The sequence below is a fragment of the Gorilla gorilla genome, chromosome 18, assembly GCF_029281585.2.
Source record: "Gorilla gorilla gorilla isolate KB3781 chromosome 18, NHGRI_mGorGor1-v2.1_pri, whole genome shotgun sequence".
In the NCBI taxonomy this organism is placed as follows: domain Eukaryota; kingdom Metazoa; phylum Chordata; class Mammalia; order Primates; family Hominidae; genus Gorilla; species Gorilla gorilla.
Genome location: NC_073242.2, coordinates 77,187,710 through 77,204,750, shown reverse-complemented (window position 1 = coordinate 77,204,750; position 17,041 = coordinate 77,187,710). Strand labels below are relative to the sequence as shown.

Sequence of the window (17,041 nt, the reverse complement as noted above, 5' to 3'; positions counted from 1 at the left end):
TCTGCCCTCTAGGGAGTGGTTGTAGAGAACCTGCTTCTGAGCTGGCCAAAGGAAGTGCCCCAGGTTGGGACCCCAGCAGCACTAGGGGACCCTCTTTGAAAACCCAGAAACACATCCTCACACTCTGAGTTCACTTCAGTGCAATTTAATTTGATTTGATTAAATTTGATTCCATGTGATTTCAACTTAATTTAACTTGTCGATTTAGTTCAATAAATATATATATCAAGTTCCTACTTTGTGCAAGGCCATGGGAGCTACACAAATGAAATGGAAAAGTTTCCTGCTTTTATGAGTAAGGGAGGATAAGATAACTTAGCTCAAAAATAACCACGAGTTTGTTGGCTCTACCTTCAGAGTATATCCGGAAGCCATCTGCTCGTCTCCATTCCACTCCCACCCAGTCCAGGCCAATATCCTCTCCCTCCTGGACTATGGCAAGACATCTAGGCACTGCTCCTGCCTTCCCCCTCCCTCCTGCAATCCATTGTGCACTCAGCAGTCAAAGTGACCTTTAAAAAATGTCAGTCAGATCCTGTTCCTCCTCTGCTGGAAAATACTGGCTTCTCATCACACTTAAGATTATTCAAAGTTAGGTCTTTGGAAGGAAATCCAAATTCTTTCATATGGCCTGTTAGGTCAGACATGATCTGGCTCTTGGTGACCTCTCTGACATCATCATCACAGTTTACCGTAAGCTTAGGAAACTCAGCTCTAGCGGTGTCTGCCTTAGTTTGTTTCTAGAACCACACGCCACACTCGTTCATGCCTCGGGATCCTTGCAATTGCTGTTTCCTTTGCCTGGAGTGCACTCCTGCTGGATGTTTACAGTAACTTTGTCTTGACTTTAGTTCTCTTCTCAATGTCCAGAGAGGACTTCTGGGCTGCAGTTCCAAGCATGTCCATGGCTTACCTCTCAATCACTTCATCCTGCTCATTTCTTTCAGATCACTCAACACAATTTGTAATTATTTAATTGTTTATTTCTTTCTTGTCTATCTATCCCACTGGAAGAGGGCCGAGACCCTGTTCACTCCTCTATTCTCCAAACACAGGTGCAGCACCTGGCATGTAGTAGACATCAGGTTCAAATATCTTAAGTGAGTGAACACATGAATTCACGTTATTCTATGGGGGAAGATGGAGGAAGTGCCACAAGAGAAACAGAGATGCTCCATGGGGGAGCACACTGGGTTGGGGAGACTGGGAATGGCTCCCCTGCAGAAGTGGCTTTCAGGTAGGCCAAAGGGATAGGAAGGATTGGGATGCACAGAGAACTGGGGAAGCCCACTTAGGGAGGAGCAGAGGCCTGGAGGTGGAGATAAGAGGGTGCTCTTGGGGACTAGGGGGTGCTGGATGTTCTTTAGGGGAAGGGCAGCTGGATAGCAGAGCTTGGATCCCAGGAGAAGTGGGCTCCGATTCTGCCCTGATCACTGAAAAGGCAAGTTTTCAGTGAAGCAAACCTGCGCAAGCAAACCTGCGAAGACAGTTTGCTCTCCCGTCAAAAAGGCATAAAATAACAGACTCTCTCTCATCATGCAGTGGTGAGGACGATCTTATGAGAAAGCACCTGTGAAATGTTGAGCAGAGCACCTGGCATGTAGTGATCATGCCATTAGAACATCTAGAGCTGTCCTGTGTGGATATGAAAGGGCTTTTGCAGAGGAGGCTGGAATTGGGGTTGAGGAAAAAAAACAGGAGGTGAAGGAGGCTTGAATGTAATTTGTGAGCTTTGCAGAGCCGTGGGCATGTTCTGGACTTAGGAAAGGGAGAATACTCTTGAGTTTTTGTGTCTATTCTTGGGACACCAGGCAGGTGCCTTCAGGCCAGCACATGTGTTTCATTTCTCCCCATACAGTATAGTATTTAAAAATGTTTTTTCATTTAGTTCCCAACATTTAAAAATAGGGAGATGTCTCACAAAAATCTGGACCTCATGGGAGGATTGCTTGAGCCTAAATATTCGAGACTAGCCTGGGCAACATAGGGAGATCCCATCTCTGCAAAAAATTTTTTAAAAAAATTATCTGGGTGTGGTGGTATGTGCCTGTGGTCTCAGGTACTCAGGAGGCTGAGGTGGAAAGATCGCTTGAGCCTGAGAGGTCAAGGCTGCAGTGAGCTCTATCATGTCATTGCACTCCAGCCTGGGTGACGAAGCAATACACTGTCTCAAATATAAATAAATAAATAAAAATCTGGACCTCAGACTTTGAAATGGTTGATGATCTGGTTGTTACTGGACCGAACTGTGGCCTGCTTATCTGGCACAGTAAGGCCAAATATCCACGCTGAGGTTTTGCCGCAGGAGAAAGGAGGGCCTTTATTTGCTGCATGCCAAGCAAGGAGAATCAGGCAGCTCATGCTTAACACCTGGCCTCCCCAGTGGCTTGCAAGCAAGGGTTTTTAAAGGCAGGGGTAAATTTCAGGAAAGCGAGGTTACAGGCAAAATCGTAACTCATACATGGAGATTATATATTGGTTTGGCCTGAAAGGGTGGGGTATCTTTTTTTTTTTTTGAGACAGAGTCTTGATCTCGCCCAGGCTGGAGTGCAGTGGTGCAATCTCGACTCACTGCAAGCTCCGCCTCCTGGGTTCATGCCATTCTCCTGCCTCAGCCTCCCGAGTAGCTGGGATTACAGGCTCCCGTCACCACCCCTGGCTAATTTTTTGTATGTTTAGTAGAGACGGGGTTTCACCATGTTAGCCAGGATGGTCTCGATCTCCTGACCTCATGATCCACCTGCCTCGGCCTCCCAAAGTGCTGGGATTACAGGCGTGAGCCACCACGCCTGGCTGAGGGTGGGATATCTTAAAGTAGGCAGCTTATAAATCATGGGTAGATTCAAAGATTTTCTGATTTGCACCTGGTTAAGGAAAGGAAGCTTTGTCTAAAGATTTGGAGTTAGCAGAAAAGAGTGTTGGATCCAGCCTTTGGGCGTGACCTCCTCCAGGCCCCTCAGGAAGAAATTTAGAACAAAAACTGCAGTCAGAGCTCTGTCCTCAGCTCCCCCTTCTCTGAGGTCTGTGTGCCAATGGATCAATTGGATGGGGGTCCAGGTTTTCTGAAATACAACTCAAGGACATATGTTAAGATATAATCTTTAGTTTCTATAGGGAACCAAACATTCTTGTGACTCTAACTTCCTTGGCTGTTGTTTCAGGCTATTGTTACCTTCTTGCTTATCAAGTTACCCATTTACTTCTAGGGGTTAGCTGGGCGCCTAGAATTTCCCTTGAAGGAACTCAAGATTTTCCTTTGTTTCCATACTTGCAGTTGGTGGGGAACAGGCTCCTAGGAGAGGTCCCTGCTGCATTTCATGGTAGCACCAGCCTCCCCTGCACTGAGAAGAGGCTGCCCCTTTGATTCTCCTCTCCATTCCGCTGCGCTCCAGAGCCCCGCTCTGGTCTTCCCTCCTCTCTGGCCCCACTTCCTTCATTAATGGTACTTGCCTGGCCCTTCTAAGCGTCTGAGTTTATGGCTTCTGACACACAGAGTGTCAGGGCTGGAAGGGAAGTTGGACACCATCCACTTACGGCAGCTGACAGGTACCGAGCTGTGAGTACCTGCTGGGTTTGTGCCCGGGGCTTTCTGTGGTTCCTCTCATTTAAACTTCACAACAGGACTCATGAGCGCCCATCTGGAAGAGGACCAGGTAGGGCTAATACATTTCATAATGCTAGTGTTCGACATGCAAAATGAGACCACCTTGGACTGTGTTCTATTTTGCAGATATAAGAAGGAGGGAAAGAAAATTACTGGAAAAAGCTGGATTTGTCCAAAGTGGAAACTCTGCCCTGGCCCCCATCGTGTCCACCATAGCCATTGTGCTGACATTCTCCTGCCACATCCTCCTGAGACGCAAACTCACCGCACCCGTGGTAAGAGCTGGCTCCAGATCGAGCCTCTTTCACAACCTGACCCCGGCAAGTCCCAGGTGGGAAGCCCTTCCTACCGTCGCTCAATACTGGCATTAGGAACATCCAGTCATGGCAGGCCACAGGATGTGACTTCAACTCCAACTTTTTTTTTTTTTTTTCTGAGACAGGGTCTTACTCTGTCGCCCAGGCTGGAGTGCAGTGGCATGATGGCGGCTGACTGCAACCTCTGCCTCCTGGGTTCAAGCAATTCTCCTGCCACAGCCTCCTGAGTAGCTGGGATTACAGGTGCCTGCTACCACCACACCTGGCTAATTTTTGTATTTTTAGTAGAGACCGGGGTTTCACCATGTTGGCCAGGCTGGTCTTGAACTCCCGACCTCAGGTAGTCCACCTATCTTGGCCTTCTAAAGTGCTGGAATTACAGGCATGAGCCACAGTGCCAGGCCAACTCCAACTTTTAAAAACAAATGCTTGGGCTGACAAGGGGCCCAGGAGAGCCTGGCAGCGGTTCTTAATCACGTCCATGGCTGGGCAGGGGTCATAGTTAATGTTGGAATGCAATTTTAAGTGTGGAAAAAAAATGGAAACCAAACAAGCAGTTGGCTGTTTTATCTACTTACACTACAAGAAGGAGAGTTTGAGAAAATTTTCTCAGAGGAGGTATAGGTATTAAGAGAAGTAGTGGTGTTGGGGTCAAAGTCTGGACTTAGGAGCCCAGTCTGCCTTGTTTAAATCCAAACTCTGCTACTTAGTAGCTATGACTTATAGCAAATCATTGAGCCTCTCTGGCCTTTGTTTTGTAATCTGCAAATGGGACGATAATAGCCACAATCAGCACTGTTGTGAGGACTGAATCAGTTATTTTGTGTAAAGCATGTAGAACCATCTCAGGCTCTTAGGTCCTATACAAGTGTTAGCTATTCTTCTTAGCCTGATTCTCATCTGGGCCAGGCAAATGAGGATTGAAAGCCTTAGAGGGAGAACTGGGATGAATGTGAGATGTTCAAGTTCTTTACACGGGGTCTGGACATCCAAAGATAAAGAAATGCTAAGCTAGAGGGAAAATGATTCCTGGCTTAAAGAAAGAAAAAACCAACTAAATATTAAACCAAGTAATTGGAGGAAAGCCAACAAAGGCAACAAAAAAATGAGAGAGAGAGAAGGAAATAAGCAAGTTCATAGAGGAAGAATTGCACCTAAAATCAGGGACCTCACGGGGGAGGAAAGAGGTGACATTTGCAAAGCCAGAATGGTCTTGCTGAACCATCCTTTGTGGGGCCCATGACTGCCCTGTGTTTAATCCCATTACTGCCCTGTGTTTCTTGGTGAGTTGCTTTTATTTTCTCTGGTTCTTCAGCAGGCAATCACTCATGCACAGTTTATTCTGACACACTTTAGGGCCTTCAGCCCAGCTGTGAGCCCAAAGCCAGATTGAATGGCAAGGATACACCAAGGCTGGATGTAACGCTGCCCAATTATTGTGGCTCTCTGTGATCTCAGACCAAAAAGAAAACTATTTTTTTCCTCCAGCAACGTATCAAGCAAATCAACTTGAAATCAAATTGAGAGCATGTAGTTCATATTTTCCAACATGATAGTTTAGAGGGAATCTAGACCAAAACCAAATTTGCAAAGCTCTGGGTCCTTTGGATTCAGAACTGATTGCAGTCACTTCTCTGCTAGGGTCATGTCAGGAGTTGGTCAGCCCCAGGGTATTCAGTCACATCAGGCTGCCCATGCGCTCTGTCAGCCAGACCTGGGCTTCCTGAGCCAAGGTGGTGCTTTGGGACCTGGAAGAACTGAGTTCCCTTTGAGGATGTATTTAGGACCAGATGTGATAGAAGCATCTTTCATTATCCTCTTAATGAAGGGACTAGGATTAGTTGAAGCCTGGGGCCCTGTCCATGGGGCCCATTTAACAGCAGGCAGGATCACTCAGGATTTGATGAAGAAAGTTGTATTGTTAATTTCTTAAATGGGTAGCTAGGGAGTGGCTGCTAATTACAATTCGGACAGATGAGAAGATGAAATTGGAGAGATGAAATCATGTACCCCTGGGGCACCAACCGAAGGGAGAAGGCTTGTTTTCATTGAGGCTGTAGAATATTAACCACCCACTATGCAGGGCACAGCAAGGAAGGCCCCGTGAACAGAGGTGATTTTTTGGAGGGAAGGGTGAGGGGGAACCACAGTTGACCAAAGGCTCTCAAATCTGGCCTTGTGTGGTGAATGGGGAGGCAGGGCATGGAGGCCAGGTCCTGGGAGCAGGAGAGTGAGGTCACCCTCCAGCTTCCCCCAGGGGCAAGCAGGTCCCTCCAGGGAGCCTCCGGCTGCATGCCTGAGGCTGTGGTGTGGTGTAGTCTAACTCTAAAGGGTCAGATGCCTCTGAAGAACTGAGAGCAGGGGGTGCTTTAGGACAGTCTGCATGGGCTTCGAGTGAATAGTCTAGATTCAAATGAGGATGCAGTGTGGATGGAGATTGCCAAATGTATTCTGTTAGTGGCCTGCCTCAGACCTTTTCCCCTCTGTATCAACAGAGACAAGGGGATATACTTGCCACCATTTTGGTGAAAATCCCAAAGCAAAATAGATTAAGACGCTGCTGTCCCCAGCTGGCCAACCCATGGTTTCTGAGCCATGAAATGAAAAGATTGTTCCTCTGCACATTCCAACGATGCCACCATTTCTCATCTCAGCAAGTTTAATCCCCATGTGTATAACGGTTTAGAGCCAACGTGACTTCTCCTTCTAAACCCTCATACTTCTCTTTTGTTCTTCAGGCATTTAGTGTGATTGCCATGTTTAATGTAATGAAATTTTCCATTGCAATCTTGCCCTTCTCCATCAAAGCAATGGCTGAAGCGAATGTCTCTCTAAGGAGAATGAAGGTATAACTAACCCTGGGTGAGTAGGGAAGAGAGATCTCATTTTGGGGTGGGAAAATGCTTAGATATGTGGAGGCTGTACCAAGCTGCTGGAGAGCTGGGTCGCTTGTTGAGTTGACATTGGGAGGAGGGCATCTATTCAGAGTTAGATGAATAAATGTGTATGAAGGACAGATCAGGCAGAGTTTTATAGGTTGTCTGTAGGAATGACGAGATAGTCTCTGTACATGAAGAAGATGTTCCTGACCGTCTTTTTCCTAAACAATCTATACATCCTAAGTGTTCCACAATTGAGGTTGGTTTTGTTCTGAGTCATCCCCACTTTACCTAGTTTGTTCTTTAATGGGCATGGTGATGGAAGTGATGAAGAGGATGTTGGGGTCCCTACATTTATGCACTCATTTAGTCCCTTTATTCATTCATTTATTCACTCATCAAAGGTTTACTTTGTGCCTCCTATATATAAGACATGGGAAATGCAAATATAAGGAAGAGAGAGGCTTTATCCTCAAGAGCCTCTGTTCCAGTGTGGGACCAGGCACTCTAAGAATTTCTATACATGATAAGGATATAATTGACATTCAAGAAGGGCAAATAAAGTGGTTTGAAAGTTCAACTGAGGAGAGGAAAGGGAAGAAGGGCATTTGTGTCAACACAAAAGCTTGTTCAAACATCTATGAATTGATTGAACGATGTTACTCACCCAAGTCAGAAATCCAGAAGTCATCGTAAGCATCCTGATTCATGCACTCCTCTTTTCCCTTACCATACACATCCAACCAATCAAGAACCCTGTTAAGTCAACTCCTGATTATGGTATTCTCTCCATTTTAAAGGGTGCCATTGTAAGATTGGATTGGAAGGTACACTGTTGAGTTATCAGTCTTTGAACAAACATAAGGACACCATCACATTAATTGCATGTATTATGATATCAGATAAAAAAGTAAAGGTGCTTCTTAGACTAGATAAAGGATGGCATTTCTTGACTCCTCAACCTTCACTCTGTCCCTACTGCCATTGCCTTCAGTTGAGGCTTCCATTATCTCTCATCTGATTAGCGCAGTGATTTATGAACTAACCTTTCTTTTTCTAACATTCTTCTCAAGTCCGTATAGCACTCAACCCCAAGAGAGCTGTCAAAATATTGGTCTGATTACCAATACTCATTCTCAGCTGCTCAAAATCCTTGAACCCTTGTCCCCTCCAGGCTCTCCAGCTGTGGGTTCTCAGTTTTGTGTCCCCTTCCCTTCCCAACTTGAGCTCTGTGCCTCAGTAATCCTGAATTGCTTGTTTCATGCTGCCACCCCAACAAACCATGGCTTTGCATGCTCCTTGCCTTTGTCCATGCTGGGGCTTCAGGTAGAATGCTGTCATTCTCTTTCCCTTTTCTCATCTCTGCCTGTACAACACCTGTACAGACCCAGCTCTAGCACCAAGTGCATGGACCTCGAGAATGAGAGCCAAGTGTCCCTTCTCTGGCAGTCACAGTGCTTTGTCCTCATCACATTTTGCAGAAACGATCCGTGCTTGTTCTCATCTCCCTCCAGACTGTAATCTCTTCAAGGACAGGAACTGTGTCTTATTTACATTTGCATTTCTGCTGTTTACCCGAAAGTCTGGCACATGGTTAGGGCTTAGCAAATGCTTTGTTGAACTGGGCTGAGTGGCCTCGGAAGAGGACACAGCAGAGACTGAGCATATGACCTTGATTTCATAAGCATTTAGTGCCAAGCAGTGAAGTCCACTGCCCAAAGACTGGTAAGACCGACTGTCTTGGGCACAAGGGTGAAATGTGGCTGGGATCAGCATTCTCCAGTGTGGGTGACCCACATAGGCCTTGTGGTTAAAGAGGCAACTGTCCCAGCTAGCGTGAGCTAGTGGACTATTTCTGCTGCAGCTTCTCCTGGGGGAATAATCTCAGAACCTCTTTCCTGGATGTGCTGGGTTAGAATAGCCAAAATTGTGATTTGGGGTCATTAGAAGATACATTGGGATGATTCTTGCAAATGGATGACATCTGCTCAGTTAATTTTGTCTCTTTAATCTTAGAAAATTCTCATAGATAAAAGCCCCCCATCTTACATCACCCAACCAGAAGACCCAGATACTGTCTTGCTTTTAGCAAATGCCACCTTGACATGGGAGCATGAAGCCAGCAGGAAAAGTACCCCAAAGAAATTGCAGAACCAGAAAAGGCATTTATTCAAGAAACAGAGGTCAGAGGCATACAGTGAGAGGAGTCCACCAGCCAAGGGAGCCACTGGCCCAGAGGAGCAAAGTGACAGCCTCAAATCGGTTCTGCACAGCATAAGTTTTGTGGTGAGAAAGGTGGGTGTGTGTTGCACAGGTGTGGCCTCCAGCCCGCCTCCTTGCATTACATAGCTACAGCCTTCTCCAGGTCTGATACAGTTCAGTTAAAGCTGAAGGTGGTGATGATGGGATGTCTCTAACCAGAGTCCCTGTATTTTTCCCCCAGTTTTAAAACTATGTACATGAACATTGGAGGCCCCCTCTCCAAGTGTGGAGAAGACGGTGGTTATATTCATTCTGATTTGCAGTACTTCCCTTAGAGTCAGTTGCAGTTTTGAATGAACAGTCCACTCCAGGTGGCTAGGCTTGAACTGACTAGCTTTCATAAATCTTTTTTGATTTGTTCTCTTTTTGTGTGTGTGAGACAGGGTCTTACTCTTTTGCCCAGGCTGGAGTGCAGTGGTGCAATCAGAACTCACTGCGGCCTCAAACTCCTGGGCTCAAGTGATCCTCCTGCCTCAGCCTCCCAAGTAGCTGGGACTACAAGCATACATCACCATGCCCAGATAATTTTTTAAAATTTTTTATTTACCAGGGGAAAGCGGGATAATTTTTCAATTAAATTTTATTTTATTTTTTGTAGAGATGGGGTCTTGCTATGTTTCCTAGGCCAGGCTCGAACTCCTGGCCTCAAGTGATTCTCCTGTCTTGGCCTCCTGGGTCAAGTGCTGAGATTACAGGCATGAACCACTGCTCCTGCCCTAGATATGTTCTTAATTTCACATTGGAATATTATGATAGATGATAATGACTGATAATTTTGAACACTACTATTTACCAGGTACATAATAAACTCACTTAACCACCTGAATAACCAGGCATCATAACTGCCCCTACTTGATGGTTGAGGAGCCTAAGGCACAAGAGGGTTAAATAGCTTGCCCAAGGTCACATAGCTAGCAAGTGGCAGAGGAGGGTTTCATACCCAGGGCACCTGGCTGCAGAGTCTGGGCTCTTAACCAACGGCAAATACTCCTCTTGTAAAAAGCAAACTGAGATAACAAGCAACCCAGCCAAGGGCTAAGCCAGCCAGGCCAGCCAGAGTCTGTTTGTTGTTCTCTCCCCTCAAGATTGGGGGATGGAGATTTCAGGCAACGCTGTGGGTTTAGGGAATGTTTGGCCTCTTCCTGCATCTCTTGCATGCATCTCCTTCTTGCTCTGGGAACTCAGCAGCAGACTCCCAGGGTGGCAGTGTTGATTTTGCTGCAGAGGGCTCAACATTAATCTTGTGCCTAGTATTTTAATCTCTCATCCTGTTGACTCACTCTTTCCCTGTGCAAGCACTATAGAAGGAGAGGTTCTTATTTATTATGCAATGTCAAGCTCAATAGCTGGTGTGAGAGTGGTACCTCTCATAGCTAACAAAGCTGTCTGCCACGTATTCATCGGAAACGATATTTAGTTGGCTGAGTGCAATTGAGCTCAGATTTCAGCTAAGTCCCATGAGTGCCACCTACTTTGCCTTCTCGCCACTCTCCCCGTGGAGCACCTGACTTCCCCCCGCCCTGCCTTCCCATTTGCCTCCAAGAGGCCTCCGTGAACTTCCCGTGTTCTAAGGATGCTGCTTTCTGGCCACGCAATGGCTTTGCTAATGTGCTATTCCATATGTCGGTGACTCTGGAATTCCTGCCTCAAGGATGCAGTCAATGTTTTGTGGAACAAATTGAAGATAAAGTGGGGGCAATGCATTGTTGCCTCTGGAGCAGTGGGGGCAATGCAATGCCTCTGGAGCCCGGGGGACCCCAGTTCCAGGCCCAGCCACTTCCTAGCTGCTTGACCTTGGATGTCTTGCTGAAGCTCCCTAAGCCTCTGTTTCTTTACCTGCACGATGCATTTCATAGAAGTACCCATTTCACAAGGTGGTGGGGGAACTCAGATACCACATAAAAATGCTAAGCCCATAGTAAGTCTCAGCTGATGTTAGGTATGATTGTTGCCTTTTTCTTTAACAATTATGTCCAGCTTAAGTGCTGCCCTCAAATGTTCTACAGGGCATCCAAGTTTTTCCAAGTTTAGCTCCTCAATTCCATCAGACTGGATCCTCCATGGGGTCAGGGTTTTTTGTTCACAGTTATGTCGTTATCCCGAAGCCCAGCTCCTGGCTTGGAGGTGGCCAGCAGTGTTTGTTGGGAGAATCATCAGAGGATACAGGCCTCATGGATTTTCTGCTAAAGACAAGGATGAATCTAGAAGGCTTCTTACTTGGCCCCAAGAAGTGGATAGGACTCAAAGGGCAGCCAAATACCTGGTGAGGCTGCATCACATCTGCGGTCTCTTTAATGCCCCGGTTCCTTGAAGTCCTTTTAGGGGAATTAAATAGATTCAGCTTCATTTTATGAGGCAGGAATTCCAGAGTCACTGACATATGGAATAGCACATTAGCAAAGCCATTGTGTGGCCAGAAAGTCCTTAGAACACAGGAAGTTCACGGAGGCCTCTTGGAGGCAAATGGGAATGCAGCGTGGGGGAAGTCAGGTGCTCCACCAGGAGAGTGGCGAGAAGGCAAAGTAGGTGGCACTCAGTGGGACTTAACTGAAATCTGAACTCAGTTGCACTCAGCCAACCAAATTTACATCCATGTGGCCTCCACAAAGGCAGGGAGACCTCTGTGTGGATCACTATTTTATCCCAAGGTGCCTGGGATTCAGCAAAGACCTTGTTTAAGGAATTATTGATGACAGGCAGCTACTCTCATGTGCTGAGAATGGCAGACAGGGGATGGGCCTTTCTGGTCTAGCTTGGGGTGGGAAAAAAGCCATATTTGGCCCCATGTTGAGCATCTTTGCCCTAAGGGATTGCAGGGAGCAGGCCTACATGAGAATGTTCTCAAATGCTCCAAGTGCAGTATTGCAATATCTGCTTGAACACGAGTGGACATGCTTCCACGTCAGTCTCCACATGGGCTGTTTGCCTGCCATGTGATTCTCCCCAGATACCCCATGGCACCCTTCCTCACCTCCTTCACGTCTTACCCAAATGTCACCTGTGGCAGATGTTGTCCCTGCCCATGTGCCCTGGACCTCTAAGTGTTTCCTGGCCATCTTACAACTGCCTTATCTGCATCCGTGCCCAAGGGCTCTGCACACCTCCATAAAGACCTTCACAGACTAGAGAGCAGCCCTCAAACAATGACTGCTGGGGCATCAATACCCCACCTCCTCTGCCATTGGGTGGGACAAAGCTATAGTCAGTTCCCCAGAGTTTCCTGCAGTTTCCCTGCAGGGTTGAGTTCTGTTTGCCTCCTGTGTAGGATATTCTGTTAGGGAGCCAACCCAATAGGCTGCCCTTTATGGGCCACCTTCCCTTTCCTGTATCACTTCTCCTCTTCCCTACTGGAATTTCCTGCACCTTCCAAATGTGAGTGTGACTTTCATTCAAATCCTTGATTCAAGGTCTGTTTCTGGGAAAACTCAAGCTAAGACATCTACCTTTCCAGTAAGGCTTTCCTTGTACCCCCAAGCCTCCAGCCCACTCCCTGTCCCTTCCCTGTCTCTTCCCTGCTTTATTTTTCTCCATGGCAAGCATAGATGTGCCTGCCCCACATTTCATTTGCTTGTCTTGCTTCCTGTCCTTCTTCCCCTGACTACAAGGTAAGTTCTATGAGGATAGACTCAGGCCATTGCCTGTTGTTTTCATTGCTGTTCTTGCTGGTGGTTGGAACAGCACTTGGCACATAGTAGGCTCTGATAATGATTTGTTGGTTGAATTAATAAATCTGGAGCTGTAGAATGTTAGAATAGTGTAACTTCTCAGTAATTCCAGATTTTTGAAAAGCCCCTAGATGTCCATACTTCAAAAGCTACCCTAGTCCCCCTGGGTTGTACAGCCTTTTGCATTCCATTAGATTTGCTTTTCTGGAGTCTGGGCACATAATAGCCTTCCTGTTCAAGGCCTGTGTCTCCCAGACCAGCACAAGGCTGTTTCACACCAGTGATCTTACGTGATTTCTAGAAGCCCTGTGGGTGCTTGGCTATGCCACACAAGGGAAAGCACTTAATTAAGACTTACATTCCTGCATCCTCCCAGGCTGTGTTTATGTGGGCCAGGGTGGTGTGGCTGCAGCTGCCATGCCCCAGAGCCTGCAGTGACCCCTTGTTCTCCGCCTGGCCTGACCAGCATAGTTTGGGAGCGGCACCTTTGGGCCAGACCCTCTAAGAAGTGGGAGAGAGTGACTGTGTCCCATCTCTGTTTCTCTGGCAGGGGAAGATCTTGGGAATATGCGGGAATGTGGGAAGTGGAAAGAGCTCCCTCCTTGCGGCTCTCCTAGGACAGGTAAGCTGTGTGATGAGTGCTGTGAAGATGGAACATTAACATGACAATGAAATGGCTCCCTTCTGGTCAGGTGTGGACCCAGCAGATGGCCTCGGCTGCACTGGACACTGTGCATATGGTTCACAGTAATTTTTGGGAGGTTAATGCACGCAGCAGCTCCAGGCCCCTGGGCCAGATGAGGCTGAGTTTTTCACAAACTCTTGAGTTTGCCAATGAGGAGGTCTATTGAATGGCATTGCCTCTTTGCCTAAAGCTCCATCTTGGTCAAAGGAGAGATGGGTCCTTAAACCCATGGTTATCCCCATGAGTTGGGCTGCCCTGATTTAGAAATGCCAGCAAGGCAGCTTGGTGTGGAAAGACTTTGGAGTCTGGAGCTCATGGTGACTATAGATGTATTTTATGCCTGAACTAAAGCAGCTCATGCCCCTACCTTCTCTGCAAACCTTGGGGTAGGAAGAGGGAGGGGACTTGGGTCATTGTCCCTTCTCTGCTCCTTCTAGTTGGGTGACCCCAGGGAAAATGGCCAAGCCATTTGTAGTTTTCACAAACCTCTATGTCGCCACGGTTTCTAAGTCACATCCCACATGAATGAGAAGCTTTGTGGAAAAAAAATGCTAAGTCCTCTTTCTCCCCACTCTGCTGTTGCTAAAGGGAAGTTTGTGCAGCTGGAATTGCCTCTTTCAGGAAGAGGTCGGGATACTTCTGAAGAAGTGGGGACTCCAGAATAGGGTGGTGGGGGGATGTGTCTTATGAGTTTTAATATGAGTGACTTCTTTTGGCCTCAGTTGACTCATCTATAGAAAGAATGACAACTCCTTCCCTGCCTGGAGGCGGAGGTGGGGGCTGAATCGGATGAGTTCCTGAGGTCACCCACGCTCTGAGAGTGTGTGCCTCCATGATGAGTCAGCGTGAGCCATAGAGGTGACTCAGCTCAATTCCCCACATAATGATGTGAATACTCTTAATAGCGTGCTACTGCATAAGAGATGGTCCAACTGCTCGGATAGCTCCAGTGATGGGAAGCTCATGATGTCACAGCCAGTTCCCTCTTTGGAGAGTTTTGATGTATATTGGAGTGAAATTTGCCTCCTTTTAATTTCTGTCCTTTGGAAATTTTGAGATAGCATTGAATCTATCTCCCATGAGACAGTGGTGGGATCAGGCCCCTGGCTGTGGTCACTGGGGAAGCCGGGGGGGCACTCTGGACAGCCTGGGTTCCCCAGCTGTTTCTGCCACATGCTCACTATTTAGCCTTGGGCAGGTAATTTAACCTCTCTGAGCCTCATGAAACCACTTGGTTTCCTTGTCTGTAAAATGGGACTAAGGAGAGTTGTGGTGAAGTTTGAATGAGATCATGTAAGCAATAGTTGGCTATAGGATAATTTGCAAGGCCAGTCATGGTGAAAAACATTGAACATACACTTAATTCAGTTCACGGAATATACCCTACCCATTAAAAATACTATAGTTATTATTGTTATTATCATGGTCTCCTCTCCAAATTGAATTCTCTGTCCATTGCACAACTCCTGAGGTGAAGTGGCATCACGTCCTTCGGCCGCCTTGGTGACTCTCCTTCTTTGCCCCTGGACCCACTGCCACTGCCCCGTGAGCATCAGCCCTGAGCACTGTGGCCTGCCCCACATGTATCCTCTGTTGATAACTTTGAACGTTGCATCCCCGCTGTCTACCATTGTCTATTGGATGCCCACGATGAGGGGTCATCTTAAATGAACATATGTACTCAGGGTCGCAAACTGGAGCCCATGCATAGTTTTAATTGGATTGCTGAATGCTTTAAAAGTCCAAAGATGTCATATAAAACTGGATCTTTGACTCCTCTGGACAAATTAGAAAATCCTGCTCCATCAGGCCTGCATCCTTGCATGGCACCAAAGATGCAACTGAGTCAAGGCTGCTTCCTGAAGATGGGGTGTGCCAAGGCCAACACCCACAGCCGTGCAGGTGGTGCCCTGCTCCCAGGGCCTGGCTGAGCAGGGTTGGATCCAGCCAGTGCACCTGGAGGAAGGAGAGCCTCTTGTGAAGAGTCTGTTCAGAGAACATCCTGTTGTAGTTGGGCCCAGGTGCCATGTGCACTGGGAGCAGCCCTGCAGTCCAAGCTCTCCCGTTTGTAGCAGAGCTTACCACTGCCTCTTTTCAAGCATTCCCTGCCTGGCCCTGTGCAGGTGTTTGACTCTGAGATTCTGCATCTGCATGGTTGGGCTTTCTGGTGCATGGACAAGATGTCCTGTCAACGCTCTTGTGCCTTCATAACCAATGCTTGTGGAATATGTGGGTGCCAGGGTGCAACGGGCATTTTAGGAAAAGTCCTCAAGGCTTGGCTCCTGAAGCTTCTCCGGTCTTGTTTTTCCAGATGCAGCTGCAGAAAGGGGTGGTGGCAGTCAAGGGAACTTTGGCCTACGTTTCACAGCAGGCATGGATCTTTCATGGAAATGTGAGAGAAAACATACTCTTTGGAGAAAAGTATGATCACCAAAGGTAATATTAACTTTTAAAGCAGGAGGCACATTTGTGTTTGGTACACACTGTCCTACAGATGCTGATGCTGTTGGTAATGACTGCTAAGTGGGTTCTGAGTTTAATGAATTCTGATTAAACATTCATCAGATCCACACAGACACTGGTTTTCCTCTTCCTGAGCCAAGCGTTCAGGAGAGGCAACTTCTGCAGACCTGCGACTGCACACTGGGAAGAGGATAGAATCGGCACTTCATTCCCAGGGCAGAGGAGCATATGTTCCGAGGTTCTCTGCAACAGGGCATATGTGGTCTGACTAGAGAAAAGCGAATCCAGCAATTTTGCTTTAGGCTGAGTACCCAAAACTGCTCAGAATCATGAGCAAGTATGTAATGAATCAGCCCTGACATTATTAATTGACATCAGAGCTATCAAGATATATTATCACTGTTAGTGTCCTCAGAATGGTCTAACTAAATAAAAACAAAGCTCAACTTATAATTACCTGATTTACTTTGAGCCATCATCTTTTTTATATCATTTTATTTTTTAAATGGACATAATTACATCTATCTATGGGGTACACTTTTGTGTTTTGATATATGACGCTGGGGGAGAGGGGAGTGTGGGGAAAGGATAGATGTTGACCAAACGGTACAAAGTTTCAATTAGACAGGAGAAATAGGCGTTAGTGACCTATTGCACAGAATGGTGACAATGATAAATTTTAATGTATTATATATTTCAAAAGTACTGAAAGAGTATATTGTAAATGTTTTCAACACGAAAATTGCGAGTATGTATTTGTAATAACTGTAGTATGTAATGAACAGACAACAATTTGGGGAGAAATATTTTCTCTAAGAACATTTAATAACCCATTAGCTGGGCGCAGTGGCTCACGCCTGTAATCCCAGAACTTTGGGAGGCCGAGGCAGGTGGATCATGAGGTCAGGGGTTCGAGACCAACCTGACCAACATGGTGAAACCCTGTCTCTACTAAAAATACAAAAATTATCTGGGCGTGGTGGTGGGCACCTGTAATCCCGGCTACTCAGGAGGCTGAGGCAGGAGAATTGCTTGAACCCAGGAGGCGGAGGTTGCAGTGAGCCGAGATCACGCCACTGCACTCCAGCCTGGGCAACAGAGCGAGACTCCTTCTCAAAAAAAAAAAAAAAAAAAACTCATTAATACCGTGATCACCGTGGACATTT

The 17,041-nt window shown here is 46.8% G+C and overlaps 1 protein-coding gene across 8 annotated transcripts in view; it reads left to right on the top strand.

The window, feature by feature from the left end:
* ABCC12 (ATP binding cassette subfamily C member 12) overlaps positions 1-17,041 on the top strand; it is a 72,974-nt gene that overhangs the window by 18,435 nt on the left and 37,498 nt on the right. For all 8 annotated transcript variants that reach the window (XR_008672427.2, XR_010131559.1, XM_019011386.4 and 5 more), the window contains 5 exons: positions 3,731-3,879; positions 6,660-6,767; positions 8,817-9,095; positions 13,278-13,349; positions 15,724-15,848. Coding sequence is in view for 6 of the 8 variants with exons in the window: in XM_019011386.4 (XP_018866931.4) it covers positions 3,731-3,879; positions 6,660-6,767; positions 8,817-9,095; positions 13,278-13,349; positions 15,724-15,848 (733 nt within the window). In the remaining 2 variants the exon portion in view is untranslated. The remainder of the gene's footprint in view (positions 1-3,730; positions 3,880-6,659; positions 6,768-8,816; positions 9,096-13,277; positions 13,350-15,723; positions 15,849-17,041) is intronic.